The sequence below is a fragment of the Astatotilapia calliptera genome, chromosome 3 (assembly GCF_900246225.1).
Source record: "Astatotilapia calliptera chromosome 3, fAstCal1.2, whole genome shotgun sequence".
Classification (NCBI taxonomy): domain Eukaryota; kingdom Metazoa; phylum Chordata; class Actinopteri; order Cichliformes; family Cichlidae; genus Astatotilapia; species Astatotilapia calliptera.
Genome location: NC_039304.1, coordinates 17,273,843 through 17,296,562, shown reverse-complemented (window position 1 = coordinate 17,296,562; position 22,720 = coordinate 17,273,843). Strand labels below are relative to the sequence as shown.

The window sequence follows — 22,720 nt, the reverse complement described above, 5'->3', positions numbered from 1 at the left end:
TGTCACTGCGATATACACAGGGAAAGTCATTTCACAGCAGGGATAGCAAAGTAGGTGAGAGCAAATGTTCAACAAAAACATCAAATGAGGCAGCGACACATGAGGGCGATGTAATGTGTCGGTGTTACTTTTCATGGCATTTTATTATTCTGATTGAAAACAGACGTTTGTTAAATTGATTTGTCACAATGCCACTGTTTAACTCTGTATCACTCGCCCCAAAGAGCCAATTGAGCACCTTTTTCTAAAACACTTGACTTTATTTGTATGTACTTGGAATAAAATTCACAATAATACATTTCCTTGCATATAAGAAGTTAGCTAACAGTTAGCATCTTGTAAAATCTAGCATTAGCAAAAAAAACCCCATTTGATTATAGTTAAATTTAATTTACTTTATACTTAATTTAAAGCGACAGCGTTGATTTGTGAGGAATTTGTTTACTCTTCTCTCTGAAGTTGGCGTAATCGGGTCGTTAATTGATGACGTGACGAATCCTACTTCTGCGTTTAATATGGCTTTTGTGTTGTTAACATGTTTAATGTTTTGTATTTTCTTCTATTTAATCTCAAAAAGCTCCTAAAACAGTCAGTGATCACTGTTGACCTCCCTTGGATTACCGCTAATCATTTATTTAAGCTCAGTTTTTAAAACCTTAGGATGTAACTACAGCCCAGCCCATGCAGCAGTATATGAATGACTAACCTGGTATTGTGGATGGATTATCTCAGTTGTTCTCCTGGCTGAAGTTTGGTCCTTTTACAGCATCCTGCCATGCGATTACATTTGTTCCTGACCACCGAGAACACTCACGTTAACTTTTAACGAGTGGTAAAAAAGTTAGCTTGTTTATATTATGCTAACATAGCTGTGTCGCTAGCGGTCACGTAGCACATCATTATATACCAGCTAGCCCAACTTCAGTAACCCTACAAACATCACTGCTGTTTAGTTTGCTGTCTTCATTTATGCTGGAAGTGATAACAGAGCTGTACGTTTTAATTTGTTTCCAAAACCCCGCAGTCAGGACATGCTATATTGTATTTAGATAGAAGCTAGCGAGCTAACTTCCTGCTAACTTCTAACTCCGTTAAATGTCATAAATTCCGTTTTTCATGGATGCCTGGATGTTAAACTCAATTGTTACACCTGGTAGAGCAGAACGCTGATCATTTTATTAAAGATGAAAGACTTTAGACTGTTTTTCAACTCTCAGTAATGCCATAGTGATCGTTTGATATATGGACCTGCAGCGGAGTTTAGGCCCAGACACGGCTAGTGACGTCAGACTGAACAACCGGATTGACTATTTAACTTAGGTTTTGCTTTTTAAGCTAAGCTAGGATAATTGCCTTGTGACTTCACCTTCGTACTGAACAAACAGACCTTAAAGTAGCATCCTCCGGCTGAGCTAACCGTTAGAAAGCCAACATTATTTCTCCTAAAACAATTTCTTTATTTTACTTTTCAGCCTGATGTGTTATTTGAATGGAAGCTAATTGTATAAGAAACACTTCTTTTATGCTAAGGTTAGCTTTTAAGCTTACAGTCAAACAGAAAGACTAAACATCTGTGTGTCTTCCACTGTTCGCCTCTCATAAACCAACATCTGGAAGTAAAAGGGAGTACTAAACATTTTAAACCCAAAAGAGGAGTGCAGTCAGGCCTGTGCACATTTCCTTCCTACAACGCTCTGCATAATATATCTGACATTTACATGAGCAGTGCAGAACTTACCGCCGCTGAGGCTCTAGGCAGCCTCTGTAAACATCGAGAGCATGCACGCCCCGGACATCACGTTGCATTTGAAAATGTGCAGCGGCCGCACAATAAAGTACCCTTGTCGTTGTCAGTGTACAGTATGTGGCCGTCGGCGCATCTGACCCGAGGAGCCCCGTCAGACTGACTGAAAGCCCTTTCGTCTGTCACCATGGTGATCCGCAGGCTAAAACCGAGGAGTCGCTCTTCTAGCAGTTTGAAATTCATCTTCAGTTTGTAGCAGTCAGAAGTCATCTGTGCTTAAATAAGAAGTTAAAATGACACTGAATGTGAGCTTGCATTTTAAATACTGTGGGGTGTGTTTTCACTACATCTAGTCGTTGAAGGTTTACAAAAGATGTCTCTCACATGTGTCTGTAGCCCACAGTGACCTCTTTAAAACACTTACTTTGTCACATTAGCAATTTAAAACCCAGCGGCAAAGTGTAGCTCACTAAAGTACACGCAAGTACTGTTCCTAAGTACAAAGTTATATTTAATACTTCTACAGCACTTCGTGTCAGAGCGAGATACTGTACTGTTTACACTGGTTCAAGTTTACCATCAGCCTTCATCTGTCAGGCTTCAAAATGGTTGATTGACTAGGCAGTACTTCCATCCTTTCACCTGTGCTCCTAACCTTAATAATTAAATAAAAAAATATTAGACATTATTATTGATTTTTAATGTGAAATTATTATTAGCATATTTATTAGCTTTGTGTTATTAATTCCCTGACATGTCCAAAACAGGCCATGTTGCTTCCCTCAACACTCCTGTTAAGCCAACTTTCTTCCAACTGACTGATTGGCTTTGAACAGGTAGGTGTGGTTGCTGCGCTCTCCACAGACGACAGCAGGTTCACACCAAGCACAGAAGTGAAAGAGTCTGGAGATGCCGTGGCGAACGTGATGCCGCCTGCAGCATAACCCAGCATGACTGGGTTGGGGGAAGCAGTTGAGCTGTATCGTGCTAATCTGAGCATACATCCTATTAAAGGGGACTTCACGCCTCCCTCGTGGAGTCTGTTTGGTCAGAAAGGCTCTGTCAGTGCTCCTCCTGCTCCTGTTTACACAAAGGAGCAGACACTGGTCCTGCTGATGGGTTTGATGCCCTTCTGCGGTCATGTCCAGCTCTCCGCGCCTGACTGTATAGCCTCCATAGCATTAAGACAAAGCGAACCTCCCTGCAGTCATACATATTGATGTGCTGATCGCTTTTGGGGGTTGTCTTGTTTCCTCTGAAAAGCGATTTACAGGTGAAGTGGTTTCTCCTTCCTAACAATAAAGACTGATACCCCTGAACTTTACCTGAGCATGTTCTTTACCCTCGTGATCAAGTTGTAGTTATATTTTTTTGAGCAGTCTATGACCATTGTAACTCTAGCAGTGACTTTTCTGGTCTTGCTCTCTCACAGCTACGTCTACGACCCCTCAGCTCCAGTGGACATGAGGAAGAGCGACTCCACAGGCAGCTCGCTCTACCAGCCCCATCGCCGCCCGGGCGGGGCCCCAAACAGAGACCTATATGGTGAGGCCAAGCAGAAGCATGGCTTTCATAACATGGCTTACAGCAAGTCCAATGAGAGCACACTAAAACTAGAAGTTGACAACAACCATGTCAACCAAAGACTGCACCGTCAGGGGAGTATACCACCGACAGAGGGAGGGCTCTACATCATCCAGCCACAAGGGGTGGGGCAGCAATGGATGACGCAGGAAAAAGGTCTGAGCCAGGTGCCCGTGTACCCCAGCGTAGAGAATTACGAGATCCAGAGGAGCCAAGCGACGAGTAACGGATGGACCAGCTCCGAGCACCGGCTCAGCAGCCCAGAGCTTTCAGCAGACGAGATAGACGAGGGTGTGGGAGGGACCCCGGAGTACCCGTGTGACACGGGGGATGAGGGCAGCGTCTTGTCAGTGGACATCCAAACCAGCAACACCAGCTTGTCCTCAGGGGGCACGAGGGACGAGCTCACGCTGACAAAGACTCCCGACGTCTCCACGATGGAGAGCGGGATCTCGGTGTCGAAGAGCGAGGACGAGGAGCAGGAGGTGCAGAGCATCACGGACTCGATGGTGGCAGAGGCTCTCGCTGCTCTGGAGGCCGCCACGGCAGGAGAGGACTATGAGTGAAGGGCGAATGCGCTCACCCACCACATAAAAAAACTCTGAGGACTCAAAAGAGCATCAAAACCACGATGAGACGTTGCCACGCTTCTGGAGAATAACGCTCACATCTAAGAACGCGGGAATGAATGGAAACTCTGTTTACAACAAAGATATATTTTTGAACCCTTGGATAATTTTTTTTAAGCTGTGGTTATACTGACAGAAGATAATGTGTGCCTTTTGAAGGAGGCTACATTTCCAAAGCTGCAAGTTTTGCATGAAGCCACAACCAAAGAGACGTCAGAGTGCACGCTGAGTTTGACCTGCAGTGCACCCAACACTCCGCACAGTCCCAATAAGCCTGGATGTGCTCGTCCACACACACACACACACACACACACACACAGTTAGCGATACACCACATGTTGCTTTTATCATGTTTGGATCTTAGTGTTTCTTCTGCAAACACAGTCCCTGCCATAGGCTGTACAGGAACCGAGCACGTGGATAAGGAGAGATCATCATGGTTTTGTTCCTTATATTTTGTTCTGCTGTTATTTATAAAATCGTACTGCTTTCTAAAATTGATCTACTGAATATTCCGTAAATGAAGGATGAGGAGCTGTCTTTTAATCGAGGCTTATTCACTCGCTGATCGTCGCTATTATGCACGTTATGACTGTGTGAAAACATTTCATAAACAAGACCATTTATTCTAGTCAATGTGAATGTAAGATCAGCTAAGGTCAAACTGCTGCTGAGTGAACCTCAGAGGGGTCATAGCTTCACCCTCTTAGCTTTTTACTTTTAATTTTTATTCCACTTTAAGGCTTCTCGTCCAGCCTGTGACGTTAGCTCAGCTCGGTGATGACCTAACTGAGGCTGGGCAGCAGTACAGAGTGCTTTTTTTAACGCCAGCCTCCCCCGTGGCTGCTCAGTGTTCACCATAGCTCCATAACCAAGTACACGCTTCTGTCTCTATTCACTGAATCTCATACAAATGTAAGCCAAATCCAGCTCTCGAAGGTCTTATAGCTATCTTTATCAGTACTTTGGTTTTGGAACCGCACTCAAGTAATGTTGATTAATCACAAATAATAAATAAGCTGTTCTGATCATTTGCCTTTTAATTTTATTTTCCCTATTTGCCCCCATTTCAGTCATGGTTTGGCTGCCAAATGATTTCGATTTGTTTGTATTGTAAATTAAAATAAAAGTACTTGAAAAATTGTGTCTAATTTGTGTATCTTGTGGATTTAACGCTACACTTGACAGCTAGCTGAAAGAGGACACAGTCATAAGATTTTATCTTTCTCTCACTGAGTTTTTGGACCTGGAGAGATCTGCGTGTTGATTGAACGTTTATAGAATTATAAACTAAACGAGTTCAGTACTCGAACTTCTTGTAATCGCTACGTTAACAACAATGTAAAATGGATATTCACAGTATTTAAAGTTTCACAACTTCCTGTTGCAGACATTAAATTTTAAAGAATACAAACGAATAACTGCTACTTTAATGTGCCTGAATTAAAGCCCCGCTTGCACTCAGCGTGCAGTAGATTCCTACATGTCAAAGTAAGCCTCTGCTTTCCTGTGGAGGCCTCATCTGTTGGCTGCCCCTCCTTGACCTGCATCTGCAGATCTCTGGACAGAGAAAGAGCCCAACGCTACTGAGATTAGCAGCAAGCAGACTTTTGGACTGAGTGAATGAATGTCTGAAAATGACTGCTGTGTTCTCCAAAAGTTGATTCTGTTCATCTGGACGTAGCGTTTTCAGTGGGAGAAACGTTTCGTCACTCATCCAAGTGACTTCTTCAGTCTCAGCTGACTGCAGGTTTCCCCCAATCTTATAAACAGTACATTTGCATAATGACTGAAACCAGCCCACTGAAGGAACAAAATCTCATGACCATTGATGTTACGGCCAGGGGAACGTAACCATTGATGATCAACAACTACTGATCAATGGCCATGAGTAAAACAGGAATAAAACGGAGTCAGTCTGACATAGGCACTTGTCAACCGTGCATTTATATAGGAATATAAGTTGTGCTCATCAGTGTCGACTGCCTCAGATTGATTGCAGCATGTTGGTAATCTGGCTGTTTATAAATTATTCTGCAGTTATTTGTAGATCTTCAATGTGATTGCAGGCAGGACCCCACAGGTTGCCTCCCACCTCTCGATGGGTGTTCTGGTCTAGCAGTCAAAAGCAGTTGCAAAGAGGACTGATGCATACTGGACCTGTGAAACTTTTTGTTGTTGTTGTCGTATGCAAAAGAAATTAAACACACCACCATTTCTGTCCTAGTCACAAGGAAGTTGCCGTCCTATATTTAGTCTAGTGTGACTGAGGCGTGATCTAACTTTTACATATGCAAATGTGTGATGAGCACTAGCTTTTTGTCCCCGTGATGATTCGGAGCACTAAAAACAAATTATTTTTATTTAATTCCAGATCCTGACTGTAGTGGAAGGAACTGTAATTTCACTTTTAGGGTCTAGTATTCAAAAGTTGTAAATGAATAGTCCAGTGGCTGTAATTGTACAGGAGTAACACAAGTAGCACAGCTCCTGTAAGTAACCCAGCAGGTTTCTAACTATGATGTTAAAAACTGCTCTGCTGGGGACCGACAGTTCAAACAGCTCAGATCTTTCAAAATATTCTCCATCACCTAACGCTCACAAAATAAGACATAAAATCATCCTCACAGAAGCTCTTCTTATGTCAGCAGACGTGTCAGATAACAGCTTGGTTGCCAAAGGGAAAGTGGTCGTTTCCCTAAGGAGGCAGATTTTTGCCAACCTAAGGGCATGGAAAAATACTGCTCCAGTCACTACTCGTGATTTTCCTCCGCACCAATTCTGTTACACAATTAAAACATCCAATAAACTATACCAGTGACGAACAGATGACATACCGAACACATTTTTAAAGCCGCTTTTCGGCGTTGCCATTCACCACAACATCTAAGCGTTTGTTTATGAATGCCGCTTCGCTCCCGTCTTCATAATAAGTGTGATCACCGTGGGACTCGGGTGTTTAAACCTCGCCATCGCAGCAGTTAGAGCCTCAGCGGGCAGCGTCCAGGGCCTCGGGGCCTCGGCTAATGAACACCTGTGGGTGTTTGCTTGAACCCCACACTAGCTCACGTACACACCTCAGGAACTTCCACAGCAGCCAATAATCCTGATCGACACTGAGAGGCTCTCGGTGTCTTTGTGAGCACAAGAGGTGGAACAGAGCCCCCCAAAATAGCTCTTTCTTTGGTGATTTATCTCCTCCTCTCAGCCGCCGCCTTTCCATCTTCATCCCTCTGCGCTCCTCTTCGTGTTATAGTGCGCTCTTTATTTAAACCTTTGGATTTTTGGCTAGTTCATTGGTTTTACATGAAATGTTCAACTTTTAAATTCATTGGTTTATTAAGATACGCCTGTTTCGAGCAGGTGATGTTGCTAGTTTTTTACCCGCTCACCACGATCCCGTGGGTCTGTCAGACTGTATCTCTCCCTCTCTGACTTTTCACTAAAATCCCTTAGCACGTCCCACTCACCGCTGAGTTTGAGACGTTGCAGGAAAACCACAGAAGACCAGAGGCGGTTTCATGTCACATACGGCGTGCTGCACCACAGCGGGATAGACTACCAGACTCCAATCCACACTGAGGCCTGTGTGCGAATGCATTCACAGTTTAGCCAAAGCTTTGATCCAAAAATGCCTCTGAGGGAGCGAACAGTACAGCCTGTTATGTTTTTATTTTTACTTTTCCCCCCACGGACAACATCATTTGTGCATTGCAGTGGGCGGCTGTTCAGCTACCAGGTGAAATCACAAGCGAAGCACAAATGAGCACAAAAGCTCGTTGGCGGGCTGTTTTTTGTGTTGTTGTTGTTTTTAAGAAATCAAAAAGAGCAGTTTTCTTTATGAACTTCTGAACGTACACCCTGCTTCTCAACGTTACGGACAAAGACATTAAAGACAAAAAATGTTCCCGTGCAGCGTGATGACAACAGGATCTGCTTAATCAAACCAGTGACTCATCTTTCCATCAGAGCCGAGCTCGCCTAGTGCGTCACCGCCTCACTTTGATCCTTTCACTCGGTTCAAGGATACACAGAAAGGTAGATTATACACTCTGCACAGGCAGATAAATAACAGCTGAGGCTTTACCTGCACACAAACAGCAGAGCACGAAGTTTGAAAAGAGACGTGTCGGTGTGAGCAACTTTTATCGGCGAGCGTAACATCAGCACAAGCTACGTGTTATTGTTTGTGCAGAAAGGGAACATGTGAGCTGCTGTCAGCTGAGAAGAGGCATCGACGAGCAGAGGAGGGTAGAAGCCTTTTTCAATTTCATAATATCCCAAAATTTCCAAGTTCACCTACAGTTGAAAATCCGAATCTTTTAACACATAAGCAAAAAGTAAAAAAAGATAATCAGGATAAAAACAAGCAAACATAAACAGCACTTTATGAGGGGCATAATTCTGAGTTTTCTCACTAAGACTGACTCATCTCCTTAATAACAGGATTATGTACTTATATCATCCTTTGGATCAGCGATGGACCAAATTAACTTCTAACGCACTGCTTGTTTTATTCCACATCCATGCTTTTACTTTTTTAAATGTAGTGACCACCTCAAAACTACTAAAATCATCTTTAAAAAAAAAAAAAATTCTCCAGTCTTTAGCAATTACTAGATTTCTAAATCTTTATTTTTTTGCTCTTGCAGAAATTAAAAACTAAAAATAAAGCAACATTTGTATGCGTATGCATGTATTTCCTGTACAATCTGTTGAGCTTTGGTTCAGGAAGCTTTCTAGTTTCGGTTTGTGTCCGAGTGCTACTGACCTATCACATTTTAACAGGCTTTAAATAAGCGAATCCACAGCTACGAGCAGAGGGCAGAACATATGGGGCGCCGTTTGTAAAGTGAAACATGCTGAAATTAACGGCAACATTTTTCCACATTTAGCTCAAAACCTTACAAAAACATATTTTTTCGAGTAATTTTTTACAACATTTAGTAAAATATTTGTAACTTTTCATCAAATGTTAAATATTAAATCTAAATGTTAAATATTAAATCTAAATATTATATTTAAATCTAAATGTTAAATGTTAAATCTAAATGTTAAATCTAAATCTAAATGTTAAATCTAAATGTTAAACCTAAATATTTAGGCTAATATGCAAATGTATTGTACGGATCAACGGAAATACCAAAATAAAAGCTTCCCGAAAACCTCCAGTGCAAAATTGTGTCTGTTCTCCTCCTCATTTCTCCCCGCCATGTGCTGCTTCACTTCTTGCCTACGAGCATGTCCAGCGATTTTGCTGGACATGTGCTGCAGCGATTGTGAAGTGAAGACTGCAGCTACTAAGAGTGCACTACTGCTGAACCTTTGGATGGCCGACAAAACGGATCTTCCGATGTTTTCAGCTAAATCGCCGGACGTGCTTTCTCATGGTCGGGTTATGGCTGAATTCCAGTGGAATGACGGTCCCGCCATAATAGACGTTTCAGCCATGTGTTCCAGCCCTAAACCGAACCTTATCCCTAACTATAACCTTATTCCTAACCTTTACTAGCAGTTAAATGACGTAAAATAGTGTTTTCCAAATCGATTTTTAGAAAATGAACGAACATGTGTAGATTGAGTCCAAACGGTTCTCATGTGCTCTCCTTTTTCCGATGCCGTAATTTAGGAACGTGTTGGGTACCCGAAAGCATGAAATGTTGACAATTTGTCACCTAGCGAAAATTATTACGCTTTGGGAGTGAGAACGAACGTGTCTGACCACTACCGGCACACTTTTGCACCGGAGGTTTTCGGAAAGCTTTTATTTTGGTATTTCCGCTGATCCGTGCAATAAATTTGCATGTTAGCCTAAACATTTAGATTTAACATTTAGATTTAGATTTAAATATAATATTTAGATTTAACATTTAGATTTAGATTTAAATATAATATTTAGATTTAACATTTAACATTTAGATTGAATATTTAACATTTAGATTTAACATTTAACATTTAGATTGAATATTTAACATTTAGATTTAACATTTAACATTTAGATTTAACATTTAGATTTAACATTTAACATTTAGATTTAACATTTAGATTTAGATTTAAATATAATATTTAGATTTAACATTTAACATTTAGATTGAATATTTAACATTTAGATTTAACATTTAACATTTAGATTTAACATTTAGATTTAACATTTAACATTTAGATTTAACATTTAGATTTAGATTTAAATATAACATTTAGATTTAACATTTAACATTTAGATTTAAATATAATATTTAGATTTAACATTTAACATTTAGATTGAATATTTAACATTTAGATTTAACATTTAAAATTCTGTTTTAAATATGAAAAGTTACAAATATTTTACTAAATGTTGTAAAAAATGACTTGTTTTGAGCTAAATGTGGAAAAATGTTGCCGTTAATTTCAGCATGTTTCACTTTACAAACGGCGCCCCATAAGAACAGGAAGTCCTAATCGAGACAGCTGCGGCCGGTTGTCTGGATATCTGGGCTACAGACTGTATGCAAAGGATGGCCAGTGAATGATCTCTTGCTCATTGACTCAATCAGCAGTTTCAAAACTGAATAAAATGCTGTCAAAGCGCCCTGTTTGAGTCAAAAAAGGAGGCTGAATGTGTGCACACTCATTTGTCTTGATGCATGCTCAGTCATCCAGGTAAGTAAATCCCAAAAGGTTGATTCTGCTCATCACTTGTTTGACTGACAAAACGTTTCTCCGACTGAAAATGCTACGTCCAGAGAAACCGAATCAACGTTTTGGGATGCACTCATTGTTAACGAAGGTTCATTTTCAAGTTGTTAGCCAGCGACTGTGCAGTGTCCTCAGTTTCAGTCAGATCCACCTTTTGCTCTTTGTGTTTAGCTTCAAAAGGTCAAGGTGGGTAAATTACACCAACAACACAAACTATGCATGCAGCCCACGTATTGGACTTCAGAGAAGTACAACAGGAGTGACTTCATGTCTCTCCAGTCGTCCACGTCCACAAAGTCAACCACATAGTTACTACACAGGATCCTTTCCAATACTGTCTGGTTTGTTATTAGCAGTTAAAAAGATTATTTTCAAGAAAACAGCACAGCGACCCTGGGAGGTCAAACGCACTGCAACTTAATTAAATGTCAGCAAATAGAAAAAAGCCACAAAAGCGAGAAAGACATAACCCAAGTTGGACAAAAACCTTAGAAAACACAACATGTCACATGGTTCTTGCTGTATATAACAGTAAAACAAGTTTACTATTAGCTTCCTGCTGTTGTCTTTTCTTAATTCCTTCAGTCGTGATTTGTGTGCTTCTGCAGCGTTTTTTCTAGTTGCTGGTGTGTTTGACCTCTCAGGGCCAAGACATACATTTTTTTATTACAGGTATATCTCCTGTTTCTCACATGTGCATTTACACTTTGTGAACAACATTTCCCATCTGCCGGTAAAGCAGAGGTAGGTGCATTTAATGGTTTTCCTTTAGTCAAACATTCATCCCAATGAAGGTCTTTTCTCCCATTTAGCAGGAGCAGAAAGAAAAAGGTCTTTTTCGCGGAGCCTGTTATTGAACTTCTCCTCCAGAACCATAAATAATTGTTGTTAATTTCTATGAATGAACGTCACTTTTCTACCACCTAGTCTTCTACACGCTGTAAGCCAAGCTCGCATCTCTGTAGTGTTCACCGTCTCTTCCCCGTCATCAGAGCGACTCAAGATAATGGCTCAAAAGTAGCTTCGCAACGAGTTAATTTGTGCTGTACATCCACACAGCGAGTGCGGACAAATAAAAAGCACCGGCGTGTCGGATTCCTCTGCGTTGTTTTTATCAGGTCCATTAGGCAGTCGGCTGTAGAGTCCCTGAGGTGTGCGCGCTCAGTTAGCGTGTTTGTTTTTCTCAAGGCTCTGTTGGCGTTAATGATGTCAGCCTTTATTGCAGCACACAAACACACTTCCTCATCTCAGAGGAAAATTTATGCTTAAAGAGAAAATATCCACCTCGCAGTAAAGAGAAAAAACTGTTGCTATTGTCTTTAGTATTAGCTTAAAGGAAAATGCACAGGACAAAATAAAAGCATCGTTCGTGTTTGTTTCACGGTTTGAAGGTTTTATTCTTTCCGTCTTTAGGCTTGTATGAACATGAGTTGAGATAAGAGTTTAAACAAAAGTTAGATGTGCTTTACTTATCAGCAGCTACAAGCACAATGAGTGTTTCTGGAGCCGCACTAAACAGCACAATGAGGGATTTTCTCTTTTTTGGTCTCGCTTTTGTTAAGGTAGGATTTCGTCGGTCATCCAGCTGTGAGTCTGTTGATTTATCCTCCCACGCTCTTGGAAACCCAGTGAACAAACTATAAACCTGCTAAATTAGTGTCAACACTGAATGTAATCTTTAACCTTTTAAACGTCTGAGAAAACAGCCCAAAAATACTCCACCTCCCCCCCATCCTGGGAAACCTACTAATGTTTCACCAAAGTTAAATATGAACTCTTTCATTAGAAAACCAACCTGGAGGTTTTCATAAAGAGATCCCATGTAAGGTTTTCCAGCTTTAGGTTTTTATTTCTTAAAAAAGCAGCTGCTTTACTTGTAGAAACTGTTGGAAATTAAAAACAATCTGGCTTTTTGTTTTGTCCTCTACACCAGCGGTCCCCAACCCCCGGGCCACGGACCAGTGAGTCGTTTGGTACCGGGCCACGAGAGTTGAGGTTTGAGTGTGAAATGTATGGATTTCAGGGTTTTTATCAGTTTTTAGCGTTATTTTGTTATCATTTTTATGGTTTACTCAGTTTTTCTGGGTCGTTTCATGTGTGTTATGAATAAATCTTCTTTTTTATGGTACCGGTACTAGTTTTATTTTGTTGTATTTATCCGCGACACCTTAAAGGCCGGTCCGTGAAAATATTGTTGGGCATAAACCGGTCCGTGGCGCAAAAAAGGTTGGGGACCGCTGTTCTACACTCACCGCACACTTTCTTACCGACACCTTGCTACTACCATGTTTGACCCTCTTTGGCCTCCTTAGTTATTCAGATATACAGATTCAACAAGGTGCTGGAAACAATCCTCTGAGAATTCGGACCATGTTGACATGATGGCATGACAGCATCACACAGTAGCTGCAGATTTGCCTGCTTCACATCCATGATATGAACCTCCTGCTCCACCACTTGTTCCCCACGGTGCTCTACTGGATTGGCTCTACTAGTCTTCTGCTAGAAGGAGACATCAGACGATGTGTACACTGTGGTCATAAAGGGATGGGCGTGGTCATCAACAATACTCAGGTAGGCTGTGGTGTTTGAATGATGCTCAGTTAGTCCTAAGAGGCACAAAGCGTGCCAAGAAAACATCCCCCACACCATCACGCCAGCAGCAGCCCGAACTGTTCATAAACAGCAGGATGGATCCATGCTTTCAGATTCTGACCCTCCCATCTGAATGTCACAACAGAAATTAAGACAACATTTTTCTAATCTTCTGTTGTCGAATTCTGGTTATTCTGTGTTAAATGTAATACTAATGGATTGGATTTATATAGCGCTTTTCTAGGCACCCAAAGCACTTTACAATGCCACTATTCATTCACTCTCACATTCATACACTGGTGGAGGCAGCTACAGTTGTAGCCACAGCTGCCCTGGGGCAGACTAACAGAAGCGAGGCTGCCATATCGCGCCATCGGCCCCTCTGGCCAACACCAGTAGGCGGTAGGTGAAGTGTCTTGCCCAAGGACACAATGACCAGGACAGAGAGCCCAGGGATCGAACCGGCGACCTTCCGGTTACAGATGCGATTCCCACCCCCTGAGCCACGGTCGCCCTAGCTTTGGTTTCCTGTTCTTAGCTGACAGGAGTGCCACTAAGTGTGGTCTTCTGCTGCTGTAGTCCATTCAAAGATGCTCTTCTGCATACTATGGATGTAATGAGTGGTTATTTGAGTTACTGTTGCATTCCCATCAGCCTTTCTCCTCTAAACTCTAACATCAAGACATTTTCACCCACACACACCTGCTGCTCACTGGATATTTTCTCTTTTTCTCGTATTCTCTTAAAAACCTTTGAGATGGTTGTGTGGGGAAAACCCAGCAGACCAGCCTGTCTGTGAACAATGAACAACATAAATCAACTATATTTTGAAGACTTGATCTTCACATCAGCAGCTGTCATCTCGCTGATATATTTGATGATACAGATACTGGAATGATATATTGGAGCATTCATGTTTATTTCCACTTTCTGTGCATTTAAATAGCTCTGAAGTTTCAAAGGGTCATTTCTGCCATCTGCACACTTATGAAGACAGTCGAATCACCTTTTTAAAGTTAAAGCCCTGACGCAGTTCAAACGCTGTGAAACATCGACGTGACTTCCTCCCTTTAGTCCCATCTGTTTCCCCCCAAAAAAATTTTAAAAAGGAAAGGAAATAAAAGAAGTTTCTCCCCCTGAGCTCCGTCCTCTTGGCTGATAGCCAGAGACAAAGATAAGATGTAGGGCACTTAGCCTGGCATCAGCATGGGAGCCCTGTCGCCCGGAGGCCTGAATAATTCAGCGCCTGAGATAAATTTACTGCTCATGAAGTCATGCAGAAAAGACATATCAGAGCAGCGTTATTACCTTTACTCTCTTTATTTGAATACCTAATTAGGAGATTTCCTTTTTTTGTTTGTTTTGTTGGTGTGAAAACCTCGCAGAGACCGAACCTCGACTCTAATAGCAAAAGTAAACACACATGCAACAGGAGTCCATATTTGTGCTCTTGTGCAGCTTACTCGCATTTTGCACCGTCATGCACAACCTTCCTGACAGGTTTAACACTCTGAAGGCATCTTTGTGCTTTGCGTTTATCAAGGGCGGGTTAGCTTTGAGCCATGACTCCAGTGTAGTTCCGTTTCGTTCCTTCCCACCACCACACTGTAAACATCTCCGGTCGCTGTCAACAGCCAGAAAGTCAGTCATCAATCCAGCGCTGTCGAGCGGCAACAACGTGTCACCCAGAAGCCTCGTTTAATCACATCCTGGCTGTTGTTCGGAGTGAAGTTATAACCTGAATTAACAGATTTGTATCTTTTTCCTCAGCTCTCCTGTGCCCTTTCTTTTAAGGTCACCAGCTCGGGCATCTTTTGTGTCTTTTTTGCACGACCTAACCCGATAAGACTCAGAAGGTCAAGAGGAGACAAAAAAAAAAAAAAAAAAAAGGAGTCGAGCATTGTTAATCCTCCGTCTAGCGCTCAAGACACCCCTCCATCTCCATCTCATCTCCATTATGTGGAAATAATATGATAGAGAGCCGGAGGTCGACAGACTACCTCCTTGAGATGAATAAGACAAATCATCTTTTCATTACGGCGCCGAAAAAGAGAGAGAGAGGGGCAGTGAGCAAAGAAGGAAATGAGACAGAATAGGATATGAAGACGGATGGTTCAGTCGCACGAGGGAAGGGGAGGGAGACGTCAGCCTGCAGGTCAGCGGACACTGGCTTTAATCATTGCAATGCGGCGGCGATGCAGTGCAGGACAACACAAAAAGAGGCGACTTCATGGTTTAAAATGTGTTAGTCGATTTTATTTTTGTCTTTGTACAATGAGGAAAAAAGACAGACCCATAATATCAAGAACAAAAAGTGCATGCATGTTTAAAAGAAATAAATAAATAAAAAATGAAATGGGTGACACATCTGCATGGCTCTCCACTCAGGGGAGGGACTTTTGCTTTCTGGTTTTAGTCACGGTCTAAAAACTGAATGATGACGTCACACTGACAACAAGTAGGCAAACAAACTTTTATGTCTACAACTGGTGGAATTACCCTTTAAAATGTGCTTAAACCACCACATGAATCAGCTGTTACGTGGTAATCGTAGAAAAAGTAAAAAAATTACAACCTTTACTGTGTATTTCTGTTTAAGATCTTCTAGGAATAACCTTTGAAGTTCATCTTCATCAGAAGATAGCGAGAGTGTTCTCTGCCTCTGCAGCGACCCTTGGAAACTATTCTAAATGTCATCAAACTACAGCTTTATTGTTGCACACTGAGGTGTCAGACGTTGTCATTAAAGGTACAGGGGAGCTTATAAAATGTCTTTATGGGGTAAAAAGAATAACTTAACACATCCTTCAGTAGTTCAGCTTCTCCCCGGGTTGTATGATTAAACTTTGGGTGCAGTCAGTGATGCTGACTAGATGGGAAACCTTTGACTTGGGTGAGACCAATACTGGAGTTTTGGGGCAGCTGCATATTTTTGAAGTAAAAAATAAGTTGGTGTTAGTTCAGGGGCCAATCCAGCAGTAAATTCTGAAACTAGCAAAAAGCTTAAACTGTGTCCACAAAGGACGCAACCGGCTCATCTCTTTGAAGCTGATCATTGGTCACAAGCAGTAATTTCAGGATATGGTTACCCGGGTAACCCCCTAATGTCTTTGCTACCAGGAAGTATGTCAGTCATAGGTATTCTTTATTCTCATTGGTAGTTGTTTCAGTTGCTCACCTGCATCTTTTGCGTGTAATCTCCTGAAGTTCCCAAGTAGCATTCACTTTCTACAGTTTTTGGTCGTCACGTCGCTGCTAATTGCTTCCAGTCTGCACACAACTCAACTGGAGCGATCGCTCGTCTCTGAGCCTCTACTGTCACGCTGTCCTGCAACATGAGCTGCAGATGCTGCTGAGACTGTTGTAAATACTAAGTCACTGACACCTGCATCATCTTCAATACGATTTAGAAAAGACGAAAAAAATCTAGACTTTAACTGAAACATCTCTGATATGAACATTGTTGCTATAGGACTACATCAGGTGCTAAACATCAGCCAATCAATACAACAGTTTTAACCACAGGGGAAAACGTCTTAATAACATCTTTCTTTAAGGGGCGTCCACACAGGAAGTGACTAAAAGTGACGTGGAGATGAGAGACGACTGAAAGTCAAAGACACATTGAAAAGTTGGCGGGTCCTGAGTTAAACTTTTCTCTGCCTGGACATTAGCGAGAGAAGCGACTACCAATGAGAGCACAGGAAACGGCTGACTTACATTAGATAAGTTAGTAAAAACATACAACAGGGTTACCTAAGCAACAGGAGCCTGGAACGGCTGCTCATGACCAACTGTTGTGGCGAGCACTTCCTGTGACACTGCTTAACCTTCATGTAAGCACTTTTTTCTATGCTTAAGTGCTTTTAACCTTATTTAAGGGGAACTCGGGGTTCAGCATCCTGTCCAAGGATACTTTTACCTCCAGACCAGTAGAGCCGAGGATAGAACCGCCAACCATCTGATTGGTACATGACCAGGATCACCATTACAGAATCACGATGGAAAAGCGTTACATTTACATTTTTCAAATATTGTATTTGATGACATAACAGCATCACATGAAACTCTGATATAACATCATATTTACGCTGATCTACGTTAGTGCAATGTTCCAGAGACGTCTTTGGTTTGGTGACCACAGAGCAAACCTGCCGAAATTATGGCCACAAGCAACATGATCCACTGTGTTTATAGGCTTTTTGCCCACTTCCTTAGAGGTTAAGAGCAAAGTTAGCATGGCCACAAAAGTGATAGGATAAAGAGTGAAAATGAGTACACACCTCATCTTGCATCAGCCCATGGCACTAGGCCATCCTCACGTACTCACTTTAAGAGGTTACATTCACAATAAGACTATTTCCTTAAAGATGTAACTCACTCAGTACTCTGCTCTACACAGTAAACGATTCTTGATACAGTAAACAGAATGAATCACAGCACCTACCATCTGACCTTTGCCTCGACACACCTGTGCGAGCACAAGCACGTTTAGAAACGAAAGGCACATCTCATTAGAAAGAGAAAATAAGGCTTACATCCTGGTGGGCCTGCTGATAACATAATCCACAATGGATTAAACCATTTGTGCAGTATCTGCTCTCAGGATGGAATATAATAAAGGCAGCTCACGCTACAATACAATAAATCCAGGCTAAATTAAAAAAAAAAAAAAAAGGCTTTGATAAATTAAGTCAAGGCAGAACGAAGTCGATAAGAAAACAAACAGCCTCATAAAAACCAACAGTTCATACTGAGGCTCACTACATCACAGCGTCGCCCTTTTTACTTTAATGTGTTTACAAAAGGTTTTAACTCAGAATGTGTTTCATACGTGTTCTCTACGCTAATATAACACAACACTGATATAAACTGTATTTTTGTTATTAAGGATACACTATAGCACAAAAAAACAAATCTAGAGTGGGACCAGTGCAGTATGTGTATCAGCTGCTTTCAGTTTGTCTTTTAGGTTTTGCCTTTTCATTTTAATTCTCTGTCACGGTGGTGGAGACCAAAAACGGAGCTAAAAGGAGTGATTACCAGGCTAGACTCCAAATGTATGCTAATATCTTCCAAGTTGAATGTATTAGCAGGATGCTGCACAGGACAAAAAAAGAACAGAAATAACAGACTAACAGAAAACATCCAGCGAGCGGCTCGTGTCTGAATATTTGAACCGATTTGCTCTTTGACCCGGAGTTCTTATTAAAAGGGACGATCAGGTTGACATGCACTGTGAGGACAGTTTGTCATCCTGTTCATATGATTACAGGATGTGAGAACCTTGCTTTGGTCACGCCTGCTAATGTTCCCGTTTAGCGTCTGGCCACGATATACTCCTTCCTGTTTGGTTAATGATGACCTGAACTGGTTCACAGACCTGTTCCTGGGATTTAGTTCTACAAATAAACCAAGTAATACGTGTTTAAAACCTCCTTGTGAAACTGTAATGCACAAGCATCACGGACCAGTTGCTTTTTGAGGAGTACGGCTGTAGTTTTTGGGAGGGACAGCGCTGGTCGAGCCTCCATCGTTACATCAAGCAGTTGCCCGGCTTTTTTTTTCCATTTACTTTTTGACACTCCTGGGCGAGGCACTGCTGTCCAGCTACCATTTCAAGTAGACACACCTGAGCCATCTCTACTTGTAAAATCACCACCACCATCAGCAGCAGCAGCGCATCACTCCCTGTGGAGCGACAGGACAGGGGGACGATTCCCGGATCCATCTGTCCCTCCTGCACTGATGTTGAAAGTTCTTATTTGGGTTTAAAAAGTGTCCAGATGTTGCTCCTCTTCTCCTTTTTTAATAGCTGTAAGAAATATAAAAGAATATGTAAACAGCTCTGAAAAATTAAGACACGCGTGCAGCCGATGCAAACACACTTTACCTGGTTTTCTATCGTTTCCCCTGGTCCACGCTGTCTGTCTGCTCCTGGTAGAGAGAAAAATACACAGACTAATTTACACATTGAACAAATAAAATAATAAAAAATTATAAAATCCATCCAAGAAAGGTAAAAGTCAACATGAAAGCTGACAGAAAATGAAACAAACACAAAGACCTTTATCAGCAGGAAAAACTGTAGAATTTATGAAAATACAGTTAAATGTTACAAATTTATACCCTCTTTCACATTTCCAAAGCTGTCCGCTGGGACAGAATGGAGTCTTTCCTGGGCCAATCCTGGCCCCGGGCCCTTATGTTTGACACCTTCTAGTTTAGTGCTTTGTGAAGTAGCCCTCATGTCTCGTTCATCAGCATGTGCAGCCAGTTTTAAAGAATGATCGTACTCAAAGACTTCAAAACAAAAAAGTGTTGAGGACTGTGCACTCAGTGTGTGGCGAGTTCACCGATCCACTAATGCAGAAGGAGAAAACCTCTCTCCTTTTCATCTCTGGCGTTGCCTCTGCAGCTGATATTGATATTTCTGCACTTTTGTGTCTCTGGCAACATTTCTCAGAGAGTGCATTGTCTGTATATGGCTGTAAATATACAGAACATATACGTAGCTTTCTTTTTTAAACAGCAACTTGAGCCAACTGCCCCCCGTCAGAGCTGGTTAAGATAAGATAAGATAACCTTTATTAGTCCCACACGTGGGAAATTTGTTTTGTTACCCGTCCAGTTCTCATGGTCTGCTGCCAACCTCAATGCTACTGGAGTAGAGAACAACTCGTCAGGTTGCTGTTCATGTTTAGGCACATCGCTTTGAAGCCGATCCTCGGTCACTAGCAGACATTCCAGTCTCTGGTTGCCTAGGTAACTCTGTAAAGTATTTACCACCCATGTCATATGTCACTCGGCGGTATCTTTCACTCTCACTGGTTTTGCAAACGAGCAAAAAAACAAAAACACAGCCATGTAAAACAGAGTCGTGTGACGATTAGCTGTTTACGGCTAGCATCCATCAAGAAGAAATGCTCACATGTGTGAATGAACATTAAATGTGATGATCAAGGATTCACCTTGATGGCTAATTTCACAGCAGGAGCACCACCCACCCGATTTCTCTAAAGACCTTTGCAGTTTGCTGCAAAGCGCCTGAAAGCACCTTTTTTTGTTGTTCACTGTTTGTTTTTGTTTGAAGAATATGAAAACACGTTATCTGCGAGGAAATTTCTGTTGTTTAACGGCAGCAACAGGACGACGCAGCTTCCTGTTCCTGTAAACACTAAATTAGACATCGAAAAGAGACGAGTGGATGCTGCTCACGATCACCTGGAGCACAGCATTTCATAAACCAGACTTCCTGTGATGTAAACAGAAGACAGCAGGCCGGAGGCTGGTCTTCTTTTTTTCTCCAGCTCTGCATGATGAATTTTTTAAAGACTCGTTTATTCGTTTTTTCTTACAGCCACTGCAATAAACAGCATCAGTGAACAGAAACTAAAAACTACTGTCCATGAATGCAGCTTTTACTCCATCTCATTTATTCTTATTGAAAATACTAGAAGTAATATTTCTCTAGTGCCATGTGTTTATATTTATTCACTAGAAGTCTCCATCTGGACCTGAGTGTTTGCAGACTTCTACTGTAAGTGTTGCAGGCATTTTACTGACTTGTTACCTAAAAGCACAAAGTTTAGAGCCGAAATGACAGGTCGCGTGTAGTTCAGTACCTTCAGGCATTTTCTAAAGCTTTCCCACAAGGGTTAGGAGTGTTTATGGGAATTTTTTACTGTTCTTCCAGAAGCACATTTGTGAGGTCAGACACTGATGTTGGATAAGAAGGCCTGTCTCACTGTCTCTACTCTAATTCACCCCAAAGGTGTTGGATCAGGATGAGGTCAGGACTCTGTGCAGGCCAGACAAGGTCTTCCACACCAAATTCTCTTATGTCTTTATGAACCTTTCTTTGGTGCACTGGTGTGCAGTGATGTTGGAACAGGAAAGGGTCATCCCCAAACCGTTCCCGCAAAGTTGGGAGCGTGAAATTGTCCAAGATATCTCGCTATGCTGAAACATTAAAGGGCTGAGACCAACTGCTGAAAATCAGCCCCACACCATAGCAGTGATTTTATAAACCTTTGGTTATTGAAGTGACTGAAACAACTAAATGCAATGATGTGGATGGTTGAGTAATATAGTGCATATTATAAAGAGGAATGTGAGATATGTGCACGCATAAATATTTATGGATACATATGAAACGGAGCTCTTCTGCAGGCAAGACAAAAGCAGAAACAGGTAACATTTTCATCACACACACAAACACCTGAGGGGACTTGGATGTTGGTCGACTGTTCGGCTCCACCGCTGTGGGCGATGCGGGGACGCTCCCATTAGAGTCTAATATCAGCAGAGTTCGCCGCTCCCTGGCTGGTTTTTCACACTTTGTCACGCGGAACCTGAGAACGATAGAAGGGTTTGAATGTTTGTGCAGCCTGCGATCCAAATGAGAGAGCTGGTCCAGGTCGCAGGGCTGGCTCAAACCCCTGTTCTTAAGCAGCTGACATGACAATGACTACATATATACAGTAGAGTGTATGAAGAATCATATTTTTACCTAAAAATAAAAGAGAATTTAGGTGGCACTTCATAAATATTATATTTACATGGAAAAATGACCAAGTTAAAAACAGAAAATGGTCTGTTATTGAGTGATCTAGGACAGAAACTCAGGTCATAAGCCATTCTTAGAGCCACACACACACACACACACACACACACACACACACTCTCTTTCTTGGTTTCTTACTCACCTAAACATGACATCTCTCTCATCCGCCCACTCTAAAGCTTTAATTAAATCAGCAAATGAATATTTGTATCCAGGTCATGCTGACCCCTGTGCATACGGCGCCATTCATCTAAGTGCGCAAATGAAAAGAAACCTCTTCGCATCCCAATCAGCTCTCAGCGGGACATTGAGGAAGGCTGCGTGACGGCGAAGAGGCTGCACACTTTCCCGGCCTCACTGGTGGATTGAGAAATGGTCTCTTTACTTTAAACTGGATCTAGGACACAGCGGCACTAGATTTATGATGGGAGTACACTACCAGGATTTAATTCTCACTGTGGTGAATTCTTCTTATAATTACTGAAACTAAAAGTCTGGACATTGAACACAAACACAAGAAGAACCAGAAAAATTCCTGCACACTGCAGGATCATTGGGTTGATGATGAGGGTGTCCAAATTCCCTGCACAGACATTGTAAAAGATGGACATAGGTGAACCCGGTGGAGAAGTGCCTTAAAGCTGCATGCTTTGCCCTCGTGACCAGTAGGGGGCGACTTGTCCGCCTCAACAGCCCTCGGCTCTCTTTCTGATTACATTATGCGCTCAGTTGCCAGTTTCAGGTCAATACCAGAGCCAGAAAATAGGATTATGTTCATTGACGAACAATTTTTCAATCAAAAGTTGTTCGCCAATGAACATGCAGTGTCTATGGTTTCTCACAGCTCAGTCAGAGCAGCTCCTTGCCATGTCCAGTTTCTAAACAACAAGCAGGCAACAGCGAAAATGCTTGATACTTTTACTT

General features: G+C 41.9%; 2 protein-coding genes across 4 annotated transcripts in view; one reads left to right on the top strand and one right to left on the bottom strand.

The window, feature by feature from the left end:
* Positions 1-5,098, top strand: part of LOC113018778 (uncharacterized) — a 29,747-nt gene extending 24,649 nt beyond the window's left edge. For all 3 annotated transcript variants that reach the window (XM_026162151.1, XM_026162152.1, XM_026162153.1), the window contains one exon: positions 3,177-5,098. In XM_026162151.1, the coding sequence (XP_026017936.1) occupies positions 3,177-3,894 (718 nt within the window). In that variant the 3' untranslated portion in view covers positions 3,895-5,098. The remainder of the gene's footprint in view (positions 1-3,176) is intronic.
* A 10,363-nt stretch (positions 5,099-15,461) lies between these two features.
* rell1 (RELT like 1) overlaps positions 15,462-22,720 on the bottom strand; it is a 32,978-nt gene continuing 25,719 nt past the window's right edge. Inside the window, exons 6-8 of the mRNA XM_026162136.1 lie at positions 21,452-21,584; positions 19,124-19,167; positions 15,462-19,045 (exon numbers count right to left, since the gene is read on the bottom strand). Coding sequence (XP_026017921.1) covers positions 19,132-19,167; positions 21,452-21,584 — 169 coding nt within the window. The 3' untranslated portion in view covers positions 15,462-19,045; positions 19,124-19,131. The remainder of the gene's footprint in view (positions 19,046-19,123; positions 19,168-21,451; positions 21,585-22,720) is intronic.